The following is a 23,842-nucleotide window of genomic DNA, read 5'->3' as shown; positions in this document are numbered from 1 at the left end:
GTTATTTGTAGCAAATGACATAGGCTTGAGTATCCTAAGATTATATTGAGGAATAGCAGCTCAGGGATGGCTTTGGTAGTACTGCTTCTGCATTGATTTTGAGGAGAAATATTAAATCCTAAATTAGCTTAGAAAGAAAAACATACCTGTGTGTGGGATCTTCACTGAGTTTTACAGAACCTATTTGAGGAGGAGCATTCCTAAAGGACACACAAACTTGGTTCCTTCTCTCTTCTGTGCTGGGAAGAGAGACTGTTCTTATCACTCCACCTTAGGTTTTACACTGCATGCTTCTGAGGTTAAGTAGCTATTCTGCTCCTGCTGTAATTTGCACTCTCACAGTTTCAGGTCTGTTGAACCACTAGCGAGGTCAGATACCATATGCATCTGGGCTACATCCACAGAACAGAATAAGCTGCCTGGGGAAATCAAAGATCTCAAGATTCAAATGTTCTGCTGAAGTCCAGCAAAGCTGGTTTCTGACTCAGACTTCAGGGTTAGGTTTTGCCAATTCCTGACAAAAATGATTTTTCTGAAGCCATTACAAGAGTATGTAAGCATATGAAAGCCTTGAGGTTGCTTCATTAAAATGCTGCTTAGCTGAGTGCTGATGTCCCACTACCAAGTGAGTAGTGGGCACTTACTACCCTTCAGCTGCAGAGGTGTGAAGATTGCTTTTTCTAAGGAGAAAGCAGATCTTCAGAGATGCAGCTTAGCTTCATCAGTCAAGTTTGTAATCACATAGCTTAGAATCCACGAACACAGCTTTTTTCTTCTGTTTTTTCATTTGCCAGAAGAGCAAGACAAAATGGTATGGACACCTCCTGTCTCTTCAGTGTGAAGCTGATTCATTAGAGAACTTGGGACAAGGGGTAGCCAAGACCTGTTTGAGAGTGGGGAGTGCCAGGAGTGCTGAACTGTCATCTGCAGGTTTAATTGGTCATTTAGCATGAGGAAGCTCAGATTTTAGGAGTTCATAGACACTGTGGTACCCCTCTAGCATGTAATGATTGCAGCATTGCTGAGTTCCCCAAGGAACCAGCCAGATCCACCCTGATCCAGAGTCTGGAGGGGGTAAACTGAGTATACTTCACATATCTGGATTCAGAAAGCTGGGGAAGAAGCCCATATAAGAGCTATTGGTTTTGGTTATGCCCAGCTCTGTGGCTCAAAAAGCCCAAGGATAGCCCCCCTTGTCCAGCGGAGAGCATGTGGAGGAGTGGTTTTCATCACAACTAAGTCCTGTCAAACCCAATTGCTTCTTTCACAGTGTGACAAATGGAGATGCAAATGCCAGACTTTTTTTTTTTTTTCCTGGGATGTGGTGAAGAATCCCTAATTCTAAGGGTGTTAAAGTTACTGTCAGTTGACTGCTGGTATATTTCTTTACTTGATGTCCTCTAGGAGAAACAGCAGCTGTTTGGATTATTGAACAAATGTTGCCTGCGCTGAGTGGAACTCCTCAGGCAGTACCACCTCCAGGCTATATTCTCCTTGCCAGGAGATGGGTATGATTTGTTTTCCAGAGTTGAGTCCTTAAAAGAACACGGAAGCAAGCTGCTTCGTAGTCTGTGTTCAGTAATTGAAGAGCTGTTTCCTTTGGTTGGGTTGGTAAGGCACAAGAACTGGTGAAGGGTTTACTTTTAGTGCATTCAACTGATTTTTTAAAGCTGTTCTAACAGGTAAAGCAGAGGAAAAACCTATCTGCAGGTGAAGAGGGTGGTTCAAAAGCTTGCGTCATCCATGTTGCTATAAAACTGCTTGTTTTCATAGTATGTCATTGTGAAAATTCACATGGAGGGTAGCTCAAAAATACCAGTAGCCTTTCAAAAGTTAGTGGTGTGAGGTGACTCGAAGCAACAGTCTGGCTTGATATCCCAAAAGAGTAGCATTTAAGAATATTAACTTTTTTCTACTGTAAAACCAATGGTTGTATGAAACCTTGTTACCTATGCATCTCTGAACAAAAGTAAAGCCTATTGCACATTTAAAAATTTGCCCAGTCCCAGAGGCATGTAGGTCTACAGAAGAGCCACTTACTGCTGGTTTAGGTGTTGAAAAGACTTCAAAGAATTTAGATTTCAAAGAAATCTTAGTTACTGTGTACCCTGCAGAACAGTGCCCTTCTTTCAAATGTCTAAATGGGATGCTGTGGGGAATTGAACGGTTCAACTCTTTAAAACAAAACAACAAAAAAACATTAAAGGAATGATTCCAAGACTCGAAGTTTGCAAAACAAGCCCATTCTCCACACTTTGCAGCAGTCATCTGTCAAGTGCTATTTGGGTTCAAAGATCTTTAAATACATAAAGGCACCCTCGATGGACTGTCCCAGGTAATGTCAGTCTTGCAGATGCTGTGTTATGGAAGGGAGTTCTCAAATCCAAATTATTCACTGCGAGTTTGAGTCCCAAAGGAGAGCTCTTGGCAAGAAGGATGAGTCACTCCAGTGCCCACAATGTGCAGGGCTGTCTCCTTATGCACTGACCCATAGGAAATACTTTCTCCCTAACTCCCCTAGAGAGGATTTGTCTTCCTAGAGCTCCAAATGCATGTACTGCTCCAAGACGATACTCATCCTGGAGCAATTTTTCTCTGGACTGCTGAAACAACCCTGTGCCAAACTGCTGGTGAGCTGGCCTGCTGGTCACAGCTTCATTCCTCGCTTGTAAATTCTGGTTTCTGAAAAGCCTGTGCCTGGAGCTGGTTCACAGAAGATTTATTTGCAGTGGATGCGAATAAGCAGTGTCATTGTTGTTCTGCACTGGGACAGGAAAAGGCTGGCTAGCTGATTACCTCTACTGGGCATTTTTTCTTACTGCAGGGGATAATTTGTTTCTGAATTGACTTCCTTTCTTGCCCTGCTTCAAGGTGGCTTCTGTTTTTCTTGGTCTCTGAAGTTTGGCCATTTTTAGGATTTGTATGAGGAACGTGTTATTGATCTGATAACATCTTGGGTGTGGGGTGGACCAGCAGCACGTGCTACTTAGGGTATTGATGATTTTGGGGGGATGTTGTGGGTTCTCACCATCCAAGTGCCACGCTGGATGCTTGCAGGATAAGCAGCCTGGAAGGAGGAGGACAGCAAAGCAGGAAAGTGTGTTATAATTCAAACAGCCTTTTTTTATGAGGTCAATTATTGGAGAATAATGATGAAATTGCTGAGAATGCAACCTGGTGTCTTGTTAAATCATAACCCAGTATTTCCATATGTGTGTAATACTGGGTGAAAATAGATTTTTCAGCGTGCTGTCCAAACCAGACAAGAATCAAATTTAGCTCAACACAGACCAAAAGGGAACTTGGAGCCTCTGGCCAAACCAGACTGAGTTTAGTCAGCTGAAAATGTCTTGCTAGCCCTCAGGTTTCTGGAGGGGTTTTAGCTATTTGCCCTTCAGATATTTTTCAGTGGGAGTTTAAGTGCTGCTTGGAGTTGTTTTGTTTTCAAAGTGCCTCTGTTTTGGCCAGACCTGTGCAGTTTTACCTACAGATCTGCATAGCTTTTGATTTCTCCATGTGAACCAAATTGTTGTTGTTGTTTACTTTACAAATATTTGCACAAATCTAGGAAGGGCTTCAGTATGAGCTCTTTTTATATTTGTATCTAGCTTCTGGAATTAAAACAAAATGGAGCAGGAAGTGCTAGACCAGGAACTAGCTGGACTTAGGTCAGTTAGGTAACAGCTGAGATTGAGTTGCTGATTGACACATGGGCAGAAGGGACAGGGCCTTACATTGAAAGTACTGAGAGCAGGTTTTTGTCCAAATAACTGGATACAGCAGTAAAACCAAGCTTGGTGTGGATGAGGCTGCACTCAGTGGACAGGCACTGCTCCTCCACTCCATGTAGCAAAGCTCGGGTGCATCAGACCCCGAGCAATAATAATCTGGCAATAATATATGTGCAAAAGTTGACCATAAGTTTAGTGGTCTACCCCCAGTTTTACTGGTGTAAGTGGTATTGGGATTTAGCTGAATGTGTCAGTGCTTCAGTTGACCTCTTTACAGAAGAGTTGATGGAAACTGTCTCATAGGTGTGAAAACCTCAAACTCCAAATCTGTGCATAAAACTGTTCCAGATAAAGATGTGTAATGATGACAACAGGTTTGTCAGTGTCTTGTGAATGTGTTCAGTGTTGTTAAATCTTTAGTAAATCTAAGCATCCTAAGTTCTTTTTAGGGCGTGCTTTCCCAGTCCTTCAAAGTAAGAAATCATCAGACTCCTGATTTAGAGAAATGCAAAGTTTTGGGGTAGCTGCTTAGAAAACTCAGGACACCTCTAGAGAGGATCAGCAGGCTTTGTGGCTTGTATGTGAAAGTGAGCTGTCTTTGCAGAGTTAAGTTTATCCCTTCAAGCTGAAGAAGCTCTCAGGTTGACCTGATATTATAGACTGTCACTGTTGGTAGGACTGTCACCTCAAAAAAAGCACAGCCTTACAGACGAGTTACCAGAGCCCAAGCATGTCCCTGTCACTTCAGGAAGAAAGCTAGCTGCAGCATTTAACCTGAAGAAGAGGTGTAGCTTGCTTAATTATAGCCCTATATAATTTTTTTCTTCAAGTAACCTGCAATCTCAGGAGCAGGGCTCCTGCGCCTTGGCTTTCCAGCCTCAGGTAGGAGCTGAAATCCTGTGTTTTTTGTTTTTTTTTTTTTGAGGTTTCATTTCTTGGATTCATTCAGACATGGTGGGATCAGGCAAGCTGCTGAGCAGTACTACTGAGAGGTGTCTGAGTTCCTACATGGTGTGTAGGTACAGGTTATGTTCCCATGTATGCCTTGGTATCCTGCCCCACCTTCAGCAGTGGGGCACGTGCTGGTGTGATCATCCCTTGTCCTGTAATAAGGCCGTGTTCTGTACTTCAGTCACTCCTTGCTTTGTCGGGAACTGCCTGATAGACACAGTAGGAAAGGAATGATGTCTGGAAAGGGTTGGTACAGCACTGTGAGCAACAGGTATCTAATAACTGTTTCTGGCCATCTCCAGAGTAGAATTATGTTCAGAATGACCAGAAATCCTTCATTTTCAAAGCAAATTTAGTGAGCTTGACAGCTGAGGTATGAACCTCAGGCAAAGCTTGCACTCCATTTCAATTACTTTAGAGAAGACTTATTCCTAACCTTAGGACCTGCCTTGGTTTTTTCTCTCTTCCAATGCTAATTCAAATGACCTGAGTAGAAAGAAGTCAAGACCCCACGGTGGAGGGGAGGTAGGAAATATGAAATGCTGTTTTCTTACTCATAACCTATTTTACAGCTTCATTTCATTACAGTGAAGCTGTTTGGTTGCTTTCAGGCAAGTGCCTTTGTCAGACTAATTTGTGTAAGTAGCTTGACTTCCTGATGACAGACTGGAAGCAAACTCACTAAGAAAATATTTGATGGGGTGTCTTGGTATGCAAGTTTCTGGGAACTTCATGAGAAATGTGATGTGCTCCTAGCTAGTACGTCCCCAGCCAAGGATCTTCAGGAGCCATTACTGGAAGTGACCTTCAGGTTATGTGAGTTTGAGAATACATCTTAAAAAGAAAGACGAGTTGGAATGATGGAAGAGATGATCTAAGGACTGTGATAGGTGACTGCTGGATGAATAAAAGGCAGCAAGCAGTCTAAATGACTTTGAACCATAGGGGAAAAAAAAAAAAAAAAGCACTTTGAATTGGGAAAGCAGACTTTCATGCCACTTTCTGTGTTGATATGCAAAACCTGTGTGTTTCCCTGTGCTTTCTCGGGGACTGTTAGAAACAAGAGAGCTGCAGTCAAGGCTGGTAATAACCTACTGCAACTATTTCATGCCAGTTTGTTGCTTTTTCAGAGTTTCCCAGCAGCAGAAGTGATGATAACGCAGATCACAGCTCTGTTTAAATATCCCATTGTGGTGACAGACCTGGTCTTTCATGGCCTCCAAAAATACCCTGTGTTTATTTCAAACAACCTGTTGCTAGTCTAGGTTGTAGTGGACAAAGAGCCAGTGGGGCTGGCCCCTGAGCAGTAATCCTGCCTGCTACAGCCTCTGCAGATCCTGAGCATAGAGATCAGCTTGGTTTCTGTAACACCTGTACCAGAAAGGGGAAAACAACAGCTGAGAGCAAATTGGGAAATCCATTCAAACAGATCTGCCCAAGGCGAAAGAAGTGGAAATATGTTGGTTTGGCATCTTGCCTTAATGTTTCCAAAAGCGTTTTAGAAGATCAGATGAAATGAAGTGTAAACTGCTCTCCCTTAATGTAGGTGTTATTTTTAAGAGGTCTATTTTGCAGGAGTTTCTACAAATACGAAGTATATTGCAATCTTTTGATTTGTTGGTTTTAAAAAGCTAAAAGGCAGATGGGGGTGAGGGGGGGAGAATAAGCCTTGTAACTTTTAAAGTGACTTCCTTTTAAGAAAATGTGTATAAAAATCTATAAAACTAGCAGAATTGGGCTGAATGTAGGTTGAAGTCACTGTTAAAGACTTCAGAAATGAACCTTTCATAACCAGCAGCACTTTGTTTTTAGAACCAAAATGTGTTTTATAAACTCTCGCACCAAGAGAGCACAGCATGTTTCAAACTTGCACAGCATGTTTCATAGTGCCGAGTATAACCATGCCATCTTTCTCCACAGTTGCACTATAAAGTCCCTTCAGCGACGTCATGTTTGCATCAGCCGCCTCGAGAGACCTCAGAACTGGGGTGAAAACTCTTGTGAAGTGAGATTTGTGATATTAGTCTTGGCTCCTCCTAAAATGGTGAGTGCTGCTCTCGTTCCTTGTGTTACTTCAGGGGATTCTCCCAAGATATTTTCTTGGTCTCCTCCTAGAGTTAATGACAACACGTTATTTTTGAGACATAATGGGATATGAAAAGGCCTGAGATTTTCCCACCCCTTGTCAAGATGGCTTATTCTAACAGTGTGTGAAGGGTGGATTACAATTGTCTGTGTCCTCAACTTATTCTGGGGAATAGCCTCTAGCCTGACACGGGAGAACGCTGCAGGTCAAGTGTCTGCAGTCCCCATACTCTTAATTTTTGCTGGAGGTACAGCCACGATGTGTGTAATGCTCCACAGATTCAGCTTTACCAGTTTAGCTACCTGGTTTTGGAAGTAAAGGCCATTCCTAGTTAAAATAAAGGCTGTTTCTAGTTAAAACCATGCTTGTGAAGGACTATTATAAGTCTGCAAAAGCTTGGGCTGCTCTTTATGGGACAGTTACGCTGCAGATGTGGCTGCATCAGTATAGATGGAACTACATCTCAATTATATCAGCCCATGAGTTCTCTTGCAGTACAGGTGAAGCTATTCATATTCAGAGCCTGGAGTGCTGTGTAAAGTCACTGTGCCAAAGTGTTTTTATAGCTTTTGGAACTTGAAGCAGTAAGGTTAAAGTTTGCTCGGGTGTACTTACTGGTTCTCAGATGCAGACAAGGCCAACAAATGACCTTGTAATGTGCTTGTTCATTGCAATATCAGGGGAGGCATCAAGGTCAATTAGGGATCAACATCTTCCCTTCCTAGAAAGCAGTGGCTTAATCAACTTGGTGTGTCCTGCTAACTAATGGTTGAAAGGTTCAAGTAAAAGACCTTTTCACACTTAAGTTGGCTGTTAACACCTTGGGGTTACTAGGTCTGTGCTCCTGGGAGGTCCTGGAGAGGTTGGGGACCTTGTCTGGAACAAGACAGATCCAGGTTTAATTTCCTGCCCTTCATTGCTATCTGTATGACCCTGGGACCTTTTAGGCTGCTCCGTCTCCTCCCCCTTCCACCATCACTGTTGTTTAAATGGAAATACTGGTGTTTCCTTCTGGCAGATCTTTTCCCAGCTGAGCACTTCAATGCTTTTGGCATAGATCTCAAACCCAGCAGGCTGAAAACAAATTGATGTTCCCTGTGAGAAGCAGCAGGCAAACAACAACCTGCTCACAATTGCATCGATCTCTCATTGTGTGGCAGCTCACTTATCTCCAGCCAGCTATGTGCAAAGCGCCCAACAAATGGCTCTGCATCCGCTTGTGTCCTGAAAGCTTGCAATTCCAATGGGCAGCATCAAATTAAGGAAAGGGAGTGGAGGCCAAGCAGAGATGGAGTTGCCAACATGCTTTATTTTAAATGAGTTTATCTAGCCAGCTCTAAGTACGCATTTCTGGTACAGCAGTTAAAATAATTAACCTGCTGACATTAACAGATTAAATGAGTCTTGGTTGGGGGGAGGAGGAAAAGTCCAGAAAGTAGGCATCTGTTGCACTGAGGAATCTAGTTCCTTATCCATCACTAATATGGAAGATGGAAAAACTAGAATACTCTTTCAAATCTCTATGGTTCTTCAGCTTCTCCAAACTGTTCTTCTGTCTCTGGGAAAGATTGGTTAGAGTGGGGAAAATAAAGCAAAGGAGCAGTGTTGGGTAGCCTGAAGTAACCCACTCTAACACCCAGCCCAAGGAGACTGCTCCTAGGTAAGGAGAAGCCTTCCCTGCAATGGCAAATCTAGGCTGGTTTAGTTTGAATGGATCAAGATTACAAACTCTAAAAGCTAACCCCAGAAGCAGGCTATCTTCTCTTACATCCAGACTCTTCTCCAGAAACTTAAAATGAGCATGTCCTAGCAAGTGTCTGAAGGGAACTTCCCTGTGATGGAGGGAGAACAGATGAAAGGAGAAAGCGGGGCAAAGTGAGTAATAGAGCAAGCAGAGCGTTAGTGGTGACAGTGCTACCTGCATGTCCATGCCTCGGTGTTGAGCATCACTGAATTACTCAGCTGCGTTCATGAAGAAATTGTTCATCTGCTTTGTTATGAATCATGACAGCTTAAATTAATCACATGCTCACTACTACCTTCTACAGTAATGCGAGCAGTTTGGAGGCTGCCCAAAAGAGGGTGGCTGTTTGCGTATGGGTAGCAGTGGCTACCTGATGGCTGTTGAGTATAGCTAAGAGAAGAGGGGAGTTAAAACATTTCATCAAAAGGGGACTTTTAAGGAGCTCTGATTCTGTAAACTGCCTTGGTAAGCATCTTACCTGCCTTGACCCATGTATGCAAGCAGATAAGCAGATCTGGGTTTGCAGAGCCTGGGTTTTGTAGGTTTGTGTAGAGATGAAGAGCTCAGTCTCCTTTATTCCTTCCATATGTACCTAATTTCCAAGGTGCTCAGAGCAACAGGAGGGCAGGCTTTGGATACTGTTGAATGTCGACCATCAAAGACTGGGCCTGTGGCTTACAGAAACATTAACCTAAGTGGGCACTTGCTCCTTTCCTTGGTTGTGGTCTTCTGTCCCTTCCAGGATTTGGTGAAGATGGACAGTGCTGCTTGTGTGTGCTCGCTGCTTTTCTCCCTCTCTGCTTTTTTTCCATGCCAGTAGTTGCTTTAGCTGAGAGCTCTCAATCTCCACTTGTGCTGCCAGAACTGCCCCAGAGAAGCCAACGGGATCGATTTTTATTTTAATGCCCAGAAAACAGGAAGCTGAAGCAGATATGCACAACTGATCTCTCAGAACAGATATCTGTACTGCAGGAGCCTTTACTACAGTCTCTTTTCACCCCAGTAGTAGTAGTGCTGAGATGTTGCAGGGCTAGCAAAGACTTAATTATTTAGTTATAGCAGCCATGAAGAGGGAATAGGGGATGAAGTGCATGCTTAGCTTGATTCAGACTTGGCTCAAGTCCTGGAGTCTTGGAAGATGATGCCTAGTGGGGCAAATATTTCATTTTATGTTCCGGCAGTGAAAGGAAATAGTTTTAAATTTTTCATATTTCTCTTTTTTCCCCCTTCAGAAAAGCACCAAAACTGCCACGGAAGTGGGCCGGACCTTTGCCACGATGTTTTCAGACATAACCTTTCGCCAGAAACTCCTAGAAACCAAAACCGAAGAGGAGTTCAAGGAAGCCTTAGTCCACCAGCGCCACTTGTTGACGGTGGTGAATCAGAGACCCTCGGCAATGAACGATGGGCACAAGTCACACAGTCCTAAGCCCCTCAAGGTAAGGTTGGCCAACATCTCCCAGTGGTTTGGTGTCCAAATAAGTAAATGCAAGGGTTTTGGGGTAAAAATTTGAAGAGCTTGTGGTGCTTGCATCCATTAGGCTTGTCTAGCTAGCTCTCTGAACTGAGCTTTCTATAAACAGCTCCCATATGTATGTCCACTTTCCTCAGCTCCTGCTGTAAATCTAAAGAAAACACTTCAAAGGTGCAGGTGCTGAAGGGACACAGAACAGTAGGGGGGTGAAATGGTTGCAGGACTTTGAATCCAGATGCCTAGTCGAGTGGGGGACTAATGGATCACTGTGTCAGTCCAAGGCACTTAATCCTTACAATCAGAAGTCTCTGAAGAAGCTGCTGCTTGTCTTTCCTACAGCTGAAAGGCTTCTTGGCTGTCCCTGCTCAATAACTTCACTTAAAGGTTGCCTGTCAGTACTTGGCCTGATTTTTCTGTGTTTGATCTGTAGCTCTGTAAAACGTTACTTGCTTTGTACTCAAGTTTGAGGGAAATGCTGTAACTCCGCTTTCTTTTCTGGAATTTCCTGTGTATTGGTCACTGCTTTGCCTTTCCGTTCAGAAATTCATTCTTTAACTAAGCAGCATACCTGAAAAACAAACTGTTTGTACCATCCCTAGTCGTCTGCTCCTGCCCTACAATTGCAAATAATAACCTTAAAGGACAACTTTTGGGTTGTCTATATTGCAGAGGCTGGCAAATTCACCAATTCTTTTCTTACTGAAGTAGATTTAAGGAGTTTTGATATGCACATCTGGAAACAAGTAATGCTCACATTTTTCCAGCATTCTCCCCTTGTTTATAGGTAGTGCTTTGAACTTTGTTAGACCCCGTACCTGCTCGTAAGTGGTGGTTTCCACCTCTATCACTGGGACAACAGCTTTGGCCAGACAGAGCTTTCAACATCTCTGAGCCAATGCAGTGTGTAGTGACAACTCTTTTTTAATAATTCTTCTTGACATTGGTTGTTCTTGGTCTGGATTTGGTAAATGAAGGGTTTTGAAGTTGTTTTAGCCTGCATCCCTTGAGAGCTGAAGGATGTGCAGTAGTAAGTCTGCTTTATCTCTTTTGAAAAGCTGCCCCTGCTTGCCCAAAGTGGGACTTGCCAGGATTGATTTTTAGGAGCTAGGCTGGAGACTTCTTTCCATGTTCCTGGCAAGCCAAATTTTGCCTGGAGAAGAAGGGTTGATTTGAGGTCGTAGCCTGCATTCATCAGTTCTAAGGAAAGCCATCTCCAGAAGCCCTTCTCCTCTGCCTGTCCTGTGTGACAGCCCTCTAGAATGAAACCATTTAACATCAGAATAAACTGATATGCAACCAGAGGTGTAATTTCAACCTGTGAGCCACCCTGAGTGAAATACATACCTTAATCTGGAGCTGCTGTGTTATTACAAGCAAGCCTGCAGGAGGGTCAGATCTCTCAGTGGTATCTGCCTCCCACCTCCCTTTATCCCTTGATCCTGCAGTGACAGGAGAAAAATGGACCTCAAATGCTGCGTGAGTGGGATTTTTAGCAATTGCTCATTTCTATCTGTGCTAAAATACCGAAGGGGGCATGGCAATTGTGTACCATGCTGTGCCCACAGCACAGTTGGTTTGCTTTGCCTCATCTCAGGATTATTTAGACAAAACAGCATCCTCACAGCTATAATCAAGTCAGCCTGAAATCCTTTTGTTTACTGAGGCATCTAATTGTGATATTGCTCATGGAGGAGGCCCTGATGGTTTTGATGTTTTCTAGCTGTGACCATATCCGTTCCATACCACTGTGTGTGATGGAGGGGTGTATTTTCCAAAAAGGGCTGGGCTGTGCCTGCTCAGCAGTGGCAGGATGGAGGATGGTTTCTGTTGCATGAACTTCATCTAGAATAGCTCTGGGAAAGAAAAGCCTTCTGAGTAAGTCCACCTGGTATCAGTATGTCAAATCCAAAATATAGCAGGGCCAAGAGAGCTACCACCACGAATAGGAGTAGAAAGAAGGACAAGCCACACATCCCCTAGTGAAGGGGAAAGAAGCAAGGAATGGCAGGCCAAGAAATTTCTGGCTCCTGAAGGTGTGAGGAAGCCCTTCAAAAAGGGTGAGGATGGAGTGCCAGTGTTGTCCTTCCCAAGATTTTATTAAAACTTTGGGTGGTGAAGACTCAGATGGCAGGAAGTGAAAGCCAGATTGAAACCTGTTTGGAGTAGAGCTACATGATGATGATGCACAGTTGACAAAAGTACTGCCCAAAAATGGCTTTAACTTGAGATACAGTCAAGTTTACTGATCTCTCTACTCAATGTAACTCAAGCTGAGCATGAGGTTAGAGCAAAGAGGAAGGTAAGAGGAGGATCAGCCATCCAGGAGAAACAGCTTTCCCCATATTTAACCACAGACTTGATATCAGTGGTCCACATAGAAACAGCACTGATCTTGATGGCCCCATCCCAAGCTAAACTTGCCCACTGGCAAGAAATAAAATGCATAAAGGGACGAGGAGTCTCAAAAATAACCCGTTGCCTCCCCTTTTCTCAAATCTGCTTCAATGAGTGTCGTGGGGCAAGAAGTTTGGCGGTGTTTTTCTGCTCGTCCACTGCTGCCTACGAGCAGGCAGTGTGCATGAGTGCCCCTTCCAGCCCCAGGCAAGCAGCAGGCGTGTGGATTCTTCCCCCGAAGGTGAGCTGCACTGAGCATCCCTTTCCCATATTCGCCGCAGTGAGACAAGTAAACATATTAGTCATTAAAGCTATTGTGATTCTCTGGCTGACTCGTGCCTTCAGGAATGTCTTTCTGGGGGGCAAAATTAAATTGCTTTTCAAGTGCGTATGGCTTTGATGTCCAAATATGCCTGTTGGGTGAAGTTCATAGTTCTCAGAAATGCTTAAAATGCAGAAATGCTGTTGTCTGTTTTCCTTCCCTCCTGATTTTTCAGGGTAGAGATCTGAAACTGTCCTGAAATAATACAGGTGTATTGGCAAAATGCAACAGAAGTGACTTAAAGAGCCGAAATATAAGAGGTGGTAACGACTGATAAAGGAGTTGGTCCTTTGAGGGATCTCTTACATTGGGGGTTTTGGGTGTGTGCTGTGGAGTATTCCCTTTACAGGCGGTGTTTTTATTTTGCTATATCTTGTGATGTAACCCTGAAATTCCAGACACTGCAAGGCAGATAAGCCCCATGAGAAAAAGCAAAGCTGCACAGAGTCTGTTAAATGAGCACTGTAGGGCTGAGTCCCTTCTAAAGCAGTGCTTTCTATCAGTTTCTACCAGAAAAGAAGTGGGGGAGAAGAAAGTATTCTGGAAAGGAAAAAAAAAAGGGTGGGGGAGAGAGGGTTATGGGTTGAAATAAGGATAATTAAAGGGAAAAAGGAGGGATGAAAGGAGGAAGGTACAAGCAAAGACCATGCAGAAGCACAGAGGGAAGGAAAAAACTCTCCTGTAGAGCCTAGTGATATGGTTTAGTGGAGGACTTGTTATTGTTAGGTCAGAGGTTGGACTAGGTGATCTTCTACCCTAAATAATTTGGTGATTCTGTGATCAATGAGCATTGTTTGGCCACATCCTGTGAATCAGGGCCTCAATACGCCTACCACTTTTTTGGGAGGACTTGATGTCTTCATAAGAGCCCCCCTTCTCCTTCCCCACCTTTTATTGCTGAATGTGACAACGTATGGTAAGGAATATCCCTCTGGTTGCTTTAGGTGAGCAGCCCTGGTGATGTCCCCTCTTTGCCTGTTGGCTTTTGTGGGGACTTGGAGGGAGTCTTGGTGCTGTGCCAGCACTGCTCAGCAGCAGACACAACACTGGTGTGATACCAGGGCTGTTCTAGCTCCAAGTGCAGAGCACAGCACTGCATGGGGCTGCTGCAGGGAAAGTGAACTCCAGCCCAGCCAGACCCTGTGCTCTGAGTTGAGGATAACAGGAAAAAAAATAAAAATCTGACAGGTGCCTCATTTGCAAGTGTTGCCTGCTTTGACGCTTTCCATGTGCTTTTTGTAAGGATGTAGCTGAGAACTGGGAGGCTGTAAGTCAATAGCAGCTGTCGTGTGTTTCTAAAAAGCTCCTTGTTGCCTGTGCAGTGTGTCAGCTCATATAAGCAAACATATTGCACCTTGCAGGCCCCCAGAGCAGGAGTAAAAGGAATGCATCTGAGTTTTTGGAACCCTTTCATGATGATCTTATTGCTTTTTAATGGGCAGAAACTCACAGTTTGACTGTGAAGCTACTCCAGCTTGTTCCCTTGGGGTGGGGTTTGGGGTGTAGATGGTCTTAGTTCCCTTACTATATCCATTTGAGGTCTCTTCTGTAGCGATGCCAAGGAAAAGAGCACTTTCTGGGGATCTCCTTTTAGAGGCTTAACATGGATTTGGGGAAGAGTTTGTGGTAAAATACAAAGAAAAGTTTGCTGAAGCAGTGGGAGGACACCCCTGACCTCATGTTAATCCAGTAGGGACCCAGGCATTACCCAGTGCCCTGAGGTCCAATCCTGCTGTCATCCAGGGTGTCTTCAGCAGGTAACTTCTATGCTGTGCATCAGCTCCCCCACTTGCAAATCAGGGATGCGGATATGAATGGGAGGGGAAAGAGGGAAGGAAGGGAGGAAAACAGGGTGGTCTGGGGGATTTTTCTCTTTTACAATGCTTTTGAGGATACAATTTGAGGTGTGAAGGGTTTATTTTTATTATCATTACAAAATCCAATTTGAATGCCCTATTCAAAATGACCAGTTTTGCTCCTATCAGTATTGAATAAGAAGGTTAATCTCTTTAACAATGCATGAGCCTTTAAACTGACACAGCATTTCCTTCCTTTCTTTAGTTGCACGAGTTTCTCAATGTTGGCAAGGGGATTTCTGATGACATTGCACGAAGATTTCCAGTGTACGCTTTGGACTTCACTGATGGTATGTTGGCCAATGTTTATGGAAGCATTGGCCTGATTTTTAATTTTTTGTGATACAATGTCCTGTTTACAGTGTGCATTGAATGTTCTTTGATATGTGTAATGGCTCTCTTATTTGTTATTCAAAAGAATATGTTGATAAAAGCTGGTGAATAGGTGGCGTGGCACATGGTAGATGAGAAGCTTGCGGCGTTCCCTTAACAAAGGTGATAGCTTTATGGAGATCTTGTTTCTTATTAAACAATGAGGCAGTTAAATAGATTGATTATGGGTGTGTGCAAACACAGATCAACTCATAGAGACCTAATTAGTCAGTGGTGGCCTAATAGAGCCTTTCTGCTGTCCTGGTAAGCCAGAATCTGCAGCAATTATGATGCTGTTGGAGCTGAGAATGCTAAAAGAAAACCCGAGCAGTGCTAACTTTGGCTCTGTACCTCTTAAAAACAGGATAGAGCTTGTCTGCTGTAGCCAGATCACTGGAGCATCAACACAATGTTTACACTGAGCCTCATATTTTGGGCTTTATATAGCTCCATTGATGGCCTTGTCGGTTTTCAGAGTCACTTTCTCCCTTTCTCCTTGGGGCTTTCAGAGATTCTTAAAGGCCATGAAAAATCTTAACAGGGTTACGCAGCTTCAGCCTGATATGGAAGCATGTTCAGTTTCTTACAGCTTTTGGGGGATTTGTTTAATATCTTCAAGTATCTGGTATCAAACCCAGAAGGTTTGCATGAAATAAAGATGTAGAGTGTAGGCAAGGAGAATCCAGGAGCTCTATCAAACGCCTTTCTGCTATTAAACTCCTTATGTAAAGGCACAATTGTCCCAACATGCCCCTCTGAGGACTGTTGCCCTTGGAGATGATATAAGAAGGCAAGATGCCCACCCAAGTCCCATTTTACAGAGAAGTATTTTAGTGCAAAGCCACTGAAGTCTAGCTAACACTCCATTTTTCTGGAGATCAGGGGCACATTGAGGAGGAAGAGGGACAAATTATTTTCAGGGTAACAGCAAGGAGCCAGATTCAAAACAAAATTGTTTCTTGGCAGGTGTATCATTAGTACCAGGTCTGTCAGAGGATATAAGCTCCTGATTTGGACACCTCTGGAATAGTTTCAGGATACTTCATCTCCATGACTCTTGCTTTCTAGGGCTGTCAAAGTCCAACTGTTCATTGTAAAGGGGTAACAAAGCACTTCAGAAGGGAATTGCTGCAAGACTGCTGTTCAAGGAGAAGCATCCTATGGGGAGCATTGAAATGTAGCTGTCTGCTTGCTCTACCTGTGGCTGTCTGCATCCTGAGTGCAGGAAACAGTTCCCAAAGTGCACCATTTGATGGTCCTGCAGCCAACATTGGCTCTCAGCAGATCTTGGAGGGTTTTTTTGGGGGTCCACGCTCTGGCTTTGCATACAGAATAACCTGTGTGTGCTGCTTCTCAGCTCTGGGTCTGTCAGCTATAGCAGAGTGAAACTTAAACTATTGCAGCTCAAATGTGAAGCTCACCTTAAGAGCTGTTGTGCTTTCATGTATGATATGGGGGAGAGGAGGATTTTCAAAAACCTGTATATATTAGGATGCGCCACTTCTTCCCAGAAACCAGAAATTAAGATAAATTCTTTAAGGATCTGCGTGGAATGAAAACCAGATGGAGCTTAAAGCATCTGCCATAAACCACCAAGACCGAAGGTGATCAGGAATGTGAAATTCCTGGACCATCTCAAAGCAGCAGTGTACCAAAACTGTAGGGATTTGAGCTATCCAAATATCTGTGCTCCAGACAATCACATGTACATCATCAAAGAGCTTTGAATTGCAAAGATGCTTCTCTTTTTGAATGGTCAGAGCCTCTAAATCCTTAATCTGAGAAGCATCCTGGGATTTTGGTTTAGACAGATAAACCGATTAAGAGCAGGGTGATAAATAATAAGGCTTTTGTAGGGCCAGCAAGTGTTTTGTCAGTTGGACTTTTTGTGCGATTGATCTCATTCACATGCTGTGCAAAGCTGGCCTTTAAATTATCCTTAACCATCGTGATTTGAAAGGGGCAGAAAGGAGTTATCTTCCTTTATTTTTTTTTTTCCCTCCAGATTAGGAATTGTAGTTTAAGTCTGTTTTGGATTGTGGAAGTCGTGTCTGTTTAGTGCAGCTTGACTTCAACTACTGAACACTCAAGGATCAAGGAAGAGTTTTCTCGACTGTTCCTCCAGAATTGGTGATCTTTATAGAGGAGAAAAAAAATAGTGAATGCAGATGGGCTTCTTCCCTTAGTGCTTCTCCTACCCGAAGTTAGATGTTGGGGTAGCTCCTGCATCACTTCACAGCCCTTCATTCCTAAACATCACCTGGGTGCAAGAGTTCAAAGCCCAGTTGAGGTCTGACTTCTTGGCTGCTTTCTGGCATCATGACCTGCGTTCACAGGTCTTTTTCAGTGGTTGGATCTTCAAAAACATGTTTTCTGTGTGAATGTTTCTCCAACAGGCTGGAAGGAATGAGAAGTTTAAGCTTTGAGTCTTGGATTTGTTTCTTCGAGCTTCCCTAGTCTGAGCACATGCTTGGCTTCTCTGTCACAAGATCGGCTGGATTTCCTTTTTCCAGCAAAGTTCTTGGTCTCACTTGTAATGTGATTTACTCTTCCCAGGACTTTAGGAAAGATTTGTCTTCTGTTCATCTTTAGAAAACTGGGCAGACTCCAGCACTTATTAACATAAGTGAAAGTCCAGCTTGAGAGCTTTAGCAGAAGTTTGTTTTGTGTCTTATGACTAAACTTACGAAAACCTACAGATATCTTTAATGTTTTTACCATTGAAAGGTGACTTTTTTTTAATCCAGGTTTAATAGGCACATCGTTGCTGATGCAAATCCATATAATTAAACTTGCTTTGCATTAGAGATTTCAGAGAATTGGGAAGGAATGTTAGTCAGACACTTCACAATGTCCATTTGTCTCAGGTTTGGTTTAATCTGCAATTAGTATACTTGAGGAGCTCTAGTCCCAGCCTCTGGATCTGTTGGTCTTCACTTATTGGTGCGTAATACCAGGCAAAATGAAGCCAGTAATGCTGCAGAATTCTCTGAAACTCTAACCTGGTAATTTAAAAAGAGACATTTTAGAAATACGAGCAAGTAAAATAGAGCTGTCACGTTGATGAACATAATTGCTTCCTCTTTCAGTGTGTAGATGTACCTTAATTTCAAGGGATTGCTTCTGTAATAGGCAGCTACTCAAATCTCACAGCTGGACTGAGTTGATTTTCAGCTATAAATTTACACGGTGCAGTTGGAGTGACACACTCCTCGATGGCTTTATGAGCCTGCTGCGGATGAAATGCCATCATAATGCAGCCCACCTTCCTTTAAATGAAGTAATGTCAGTCCCTGGGTTGCAAATAAACCCTGGAAATATTTAGCCAGATGTCGATTTTAAAAGGTGAGTTGTGATTAATGCTGGAATTTGGTGCTTGTCTCATCTGAGTCTGTACAAGGAGACAGCACTTGATGATGATTTTTAACTGCAACTGAAGAGTGATTGTTTGTGTGAAAGGGTATGTTAGATTTGTTGTTATTGTCTCCATTATGAAGTGAATTTTGCTGCCCACCAGAAGGGATTCATTGCTATTTAGATCTCTCGTGGCTGAAAACAGACTTCCCTTCTACTGGAAACCTTGAACCCGACCATGATGTGACATAGGGTCCTCCATGGTCAGCATGGACTCCTGCTCTAACTCCTGCTTTGCAAGCACTGAAGCTAAAGCCAAGAGCCACACACAAGCTTTTATGATGCTCTTCAAGGCTTCTCCCTTCCCCCTGCTTTATGCTGTGGTTTATTTAACTGAAAGCTTTTTAAAGAGAGCCTCACCTCTTACAAAGCTTTCTCTGCTCAGAAAATGAGTACTCTTTGATTTATTTCTCTGGTCCCGGTTGCCTGTTCCTTTATGAATGCTTTCAAGTGGTGCTGCTTCTCTCCTTTTATGTTGAAGAGACTCCTTTGTCCAAAACTGCTTTCTGAAGCCACGCAGAGTAACCAGAACAAGGAGTGACGATCTCTACTTGTAGAACTACCACTTGGTCACTACTTGCCCTTTTCTCTAAAGGTCTCAGGCACTTGCGAGCATGAGGTAAGAGCCTGTAGCTGTTTGACTTGATCACATGAGAAGACTTCATCTGCAAAAAAAGACGTTTTAGGCCCTGTGGTTGCCAAGAGTGGTCAGGAATGTGGTTTGTGGTTTCTGAATCTTTGCAATAAGCTGAAAAGAATCTGCCTCAAAGTGGCTGGTCCCATGACTTGTGGAAGGTCAGGCTTATATTTGCATGTTTGAGATGTCTCCCGTTAAGTTTCAGCACTGCCTGTTTTCTCTACTTTCTTTCAAGGATGCTGAGCATCAGAAGTCCTGTTCATGTCTGTCTTGTCTGCAAGCAGCAGCCATCACAAGGTGTCCTTTACTCAGGTGTCTGCCTGATCATTATACACCATCTCTGGTTTTTGGCTCTTTCATCCTCCTTCTGTCCTTATCTCTGCACTGCAAGTGGTGCAGAAAATGGTGCAGAAAACAGATGTTTGATAAGATCTTAAAGTCATTGAGTGATTGCTTTTCAGTCCAGTGATAGCCTGTTGTGGCAATGCTCAAATTTTCTCCATTTGGCACCAGCAGCCTAAGATGCAAAGTCCTCCCTTCTCTGATTCAACTCATTGGCTTGTAGCTCCCTCAGCAAGAGACTGATGCTAGCAAAGGCTTAGGTGGGATTTTTTGGGAGCTTAGGGGCAGATGCCTGTGTGGGTGTTCACTGCTCAGGTGGCTTCCACAAAAGGTGATTTGGGTGACTCCAAGCTTGTACAGGTGTCTGCAGGAGCATCATCAAGGGTGGTAGCACAGGCAGGTTGTTGCAAGAGTGGATTTTCTTTGGAAGAGGCTCTCTGAGGCTGCTCAATGAAAAAACTAGTTCTTGAACAATATCAGATGTTGTCATCTTGCCTCCTTTCTCTTAAGGGGTGATATGAGCACACTGAGGATGGACACCAGCCTGAAAACTGGAAAGGGAAAAGATAAACTACTTCAGAGGTCCTTAAAGTCATAATATGACACTTGAATCCTCTTTCTGGCTGCTTTTGTTGTGGCCTGGCGTATGTTTTCTGATGGAGACGAGAGGGGGTGAGTGGATGGAAAGAAACGAAAAGCCATTCTTTCAGAAGGCTTTTTTAAAGCAAAACTCTCTTAATGTACGCATTCCTGACCTCTTGTGCTATTTGTTTTTGTAAGTCTGTTAGCACTAATTGGCTCAGCATAGCACATTATTGATTCAAGCCCTGTAACTCAGATTTCTGCCTAGGGGAAGATGAAGTGCTTTGTGTTTTCTTGCCCAAAGCATTGTGAGTTGGGAAGATCAAACTTGTTAGGGCTGTAACAGAGAATACCTAAAAAGATGGTATTAAAAGGCAGGGGGTAGGGATTTCTGAAGCCTAAATTTCTGGCTTCTGCTTTGATCCCCTTCAAAAGTTCTTGGGCTGGTAAAAACCAAACTGCTGTTGGTGTTCCCTGTTTTTGATGATACCAGAAGTCTGAAGGACTCTATCTGGTGGCATGTTGGTGCTTCTAGTTCTGGTCCCAGATGAATACAGGTATGAGTGTGCAAAAGCAAATGTCAAATACCACCTATATGTTTAAGAGTAAAGCATGGAAAACTTCTACTTCTGCCTTCCAGTATTAAAAAGCTAATGGTACACGTGGCTGTTGTGAATGTGGTTTGAATGTTTTCCAAGTGAGCACCACTAATGTGACTGTTTGGGTTTACACTAGGTATTATTGGAAACAACAAGGCTATAGGAAAATACATCACAACTATGATATTTCTGTATTTTGCCTGCCTCCTTCCATCTATTGCATTTGGGTCCCTCAACGATGAAAACACCCGAGGAGCTATTGGTAAGTTTTATCCTTTTTTTGCATCTCTTTTTAGGATCCTGTGTATTCCAGTTGGGTAGCTCTGGTCACTCAAAGCTTTGATTGCTTTTCTTTGCAGACTAAAACACCACTGGAGATTTTTTCTAACTTAGGCTCATGAGTTTTTCTCACAAGACAAGCAGTTGAACACTTTGGGCACACTTTGGGCATTCTCATCAGTCTCTGATGGATAGAGATGTATTCTACAGTATTTTTAAATAATGCTTGCTTTATAACAATGCCATTACCTGCACATCCTTCCCCTAGGACAAGCTCCCATGCTTTTGATCTGAATTTGATTGCCAGTGTCCAAACCACTGGTATAGTGGATGATGATTTGCTTTGTTCCAGCTGGGGCCCTGAAGCAGTTCCTGCTGCTATTGCGGTTCATTAGATTCGTAGCTGAAATCTTGTCCTGAAGGTCTCCTGAATGAAACTTGATGGCATCCTAAATTATTGTGCAGTTGGACTCTGTCTTTGTAGGTCCCTTCTTGAACTATTTTATTAATACAAGTTTGCCAGGAAAGGATCTTTTCATGTTTTCACAAAGTCTCACCTCTATATGTTTTAAATATTGTTCTCTGTGAATTCAGTGTTTGTTGATTAGAAAACAAATGTGTTTTTCCATCCTTCCCAATTCTTCATAGACGTGCAGAAGACAATCGTTGGTCAGTGTATCGGAGGGCTGCTTTATGCACTCTTTTCGGGGCAACCTCTAGTTGTACTCCTAACTACAGCTCCTTTAGCACTCTACATTAATGGTAAGCCTATTAAATGTGTGTGTGTTGGGGTCTGATGTCATTGCAGTTGGTGGAAAGGGACTTTGGATGTGAACCCTGCAACCCTGTTAGTGCCCTTGTTGTGTTTTTTTCATATATCAATTTTAAAGGGATGCTTTTGGTGCTGAGAGAAAATAAATTTGATTCATGTTTAGTTAAAGAAAGTTGGTTTTCAATGGAATCATCTTGCACAGAAAACATCTTGAGAATAAGCATTTCTGCTTCAAGGAGGAAATCTTTTTGTCAGATGGTTTTCTTGGGGAGGTGCATTTAATCACCTTGAAGCTAAGAGGCCAGTAGCAAGGGTTCTTTGTTGGTCTCAAAGTGTGATAAGTAGCTTTCCAGTTACGGCTGTGAGATATTACTGAGCTGGAAGTGTAAAGGAGCCAACTCGATCCCCATCTTTAGAAGTGATCAGATGGGCTCCAACTAGCTTGAAAGGTTTAAGACATTTAAAGGTTTAAGGTTTTAGTTCATTGAGGTGACTGATTAAGCATGACACAGAAGTGTGAGTTCCCTTGCTCAACAGCACCTGAAGTGTCAGTGAGCAAACTCTAAGGGCTGATTCTGTGGCCTTGATTCTTAGGGGAAAGATGCTTTGAGCAGTGTGGGAGAATGTTTTTCATGTGCTTCTCCCTGTTTACAGTGGAAGGGGAGATGGAAAAAAAAAAAAAAAATAGTTTGCCCAAAGTTTGTATGGATAATGTAAGAACAGGGTTTTAATGGTGTCCACAATAGGTGTGGTTGGGCTGCCTTGAAAGGGGTTCTCTTTGCCATCAAGCAAATGAGAATTTTGGGGTGGTGATGACAGAAGCTTAATCTGACATGTAAATGCTTCAATTCTGCAGTCATCCGAGGAATCTGTGATGACTACAACTTGGATTTCAGTGCTTTCTACGCCTGGATTGGACTGTGGAACAGCTTTTTCCTCGTGATGTACTCCCTCTTTAATTTCAGTCTTCTGATGAAGCTCTTTAAAAGGTAGCTATTTTCAAGAAGTCATATTTTGATCAGATTATTCAGCAAATGGAAAAATTATACATTCTACAAGCTCCTTAATTACAAACTTGCTGCAAAATGTATTTTGTGAGATGAGGCTGGTATCATTTTGGCTTATTGTTCCAGCTTGAAAGAAGCTTTTAAAGATTCACTGGGTTTTCTTTCCTGAGTTGGAGTCTAACTAAAATTGGTATATTTTCATGTAAATGTATGAATATGCTGATTTCCTTTGAACGAAGTTGAATGCAGACTCTGGTAATGTCTGTATTAATTCATGGGATTTTTTTCCACAGGTCAACAGAAGAAATAATTGCACTTTTTATATCCATCACGTTTGTGCTTGATGCCTTCAAAGGCATTATTAAAGGTAAGTTTTGCAATGATACTCTTCAGTCCAGATCTCTGCTTTGCTTCATTGTCAAAGGGAAATATGAGGCTGCAAATATGCATGACACTTGCTTGTTCCATGTTCTTTCAGGGTCTTCAGGAAAAGATCAAAGTGTTTGAGACGTAAGCAGCTCTGTGTCAGCAGTTTACATGGATATGCAGAATTTCTATCGTCTCTAATTTCAGTTAGCTGAGATAGGATTAGGCTTTTAGCTTTCCAAGAGGAGAAACCATTATTAATGTTGCTGTCAGTCTTCCCCTGATATCACTCCTTTTGAATGATCCTAGCAAAAAAGAGTGATTTACATGCAGTGCATCTAGACCTTTCCTGTCCACATTATTAAACTATATGGATGGAAGTAGTTTTTTTTTAAAAAAAAAAAAGTGCCTCCATTCTTCTGAGCTGACACCCTTCTACCTTAATGGCAACTAAAAGGCTGCAGTGCATTCCAGAGTGCTGCTAAAGCTATTCTGCCTTTTCCAGCCATGTGCTTCCCATTTCTGGGTTAACTTCTGGATGTGGACCCATGAGTAGCCTTCATGTTTAACACATTTCTCTAGCACCTTTTTCTGACCAGGATTGGCAGGAGGTATTTGTGAAGGTAAAAGTCATTAACAGAAATTACATGTGGATGACAGCCTTTCTGTTCATCCCAATGAGGAACTGGCCAAGTCTAAATTCAATGTGTTTTTGATCAATTGTCCAATGGCCCAAAGTTTGGGACTGTTCCCTTGAAGTCCTTCAAGATGAACCTAACCACACTGAGCATGTCATGTAATTTCAATGTCCTCATGCTTCTTCATGGTATCTTGTGTATGAGAGGAACACCTTCAAAGAGGAATCTTGATACTGAAAAAGAAATTGGAGCAAGACATTTCCTGGATTTATTGGG

The 23,842-nt window shown here is 42.8% G+C and overlaps 1 protein-coding gene across 8 annotated transcripts in view; it reads left to right on the top strand.

The window, feature by feature from the left end:
- The window catches only part of SLC4A11 (solute carrier family 4 member 11), a 90,694-nt gene that overhangs the window by 46,650 nt on the left and 20,202 nt on the right, over positions 1–23,842 (top strand). For all 8 annotated transcript variants that reach the window (XM_032186416.1, XM_032186414.1, XM_032186413.1 and 5 more), the window contains 7 exons: positions 6,603–6,726; positions 9,745–9,951; positions 14,764–14,848; positions 20,641–20,766; positions 21,432–21,545; positions 22,412–22,544; positions 22,856–22,929. In XM_032186416.1, coding sequence (XP_032042307.1) covers positions 6,603–6,726; positions 9,745–9,951; positions 14,764–14,848; positions 20,641–20,766; positions 21,432–21,545; positions 22,412–22,544; positions 22,856–22,929 — 863 coding nt within the window. The remainder of the gene's footprint in view (positions 1–6,602; positions 6,727–9,744; positions 9,952–14,763; positions 14,849–20,640; positions 20,767–21,431; positions 21,546–22,411; positions 22,545–22,855; positions 22,930–23,842) is intronic.

The sequence above is a fragment of the Aythya fuligula genome, chromosome 4, assembly GCF_009819795.1.
Source record: "Aythya fuligula isolate bAytFul2 chromosome 4, bAytFul2.pri, whole genome shotgun sequence".
NCBI classification, from domain to species: Eukaryota; Metazoa; Chordata; class Aves; order Anseriformes; family Anatidae; genus Aythya; species Aythya fuligula.
Note: the sequence above shows the minus strand (reverse complement) of the source record. Positions and strands in the feature narration are given on the sequence as shown.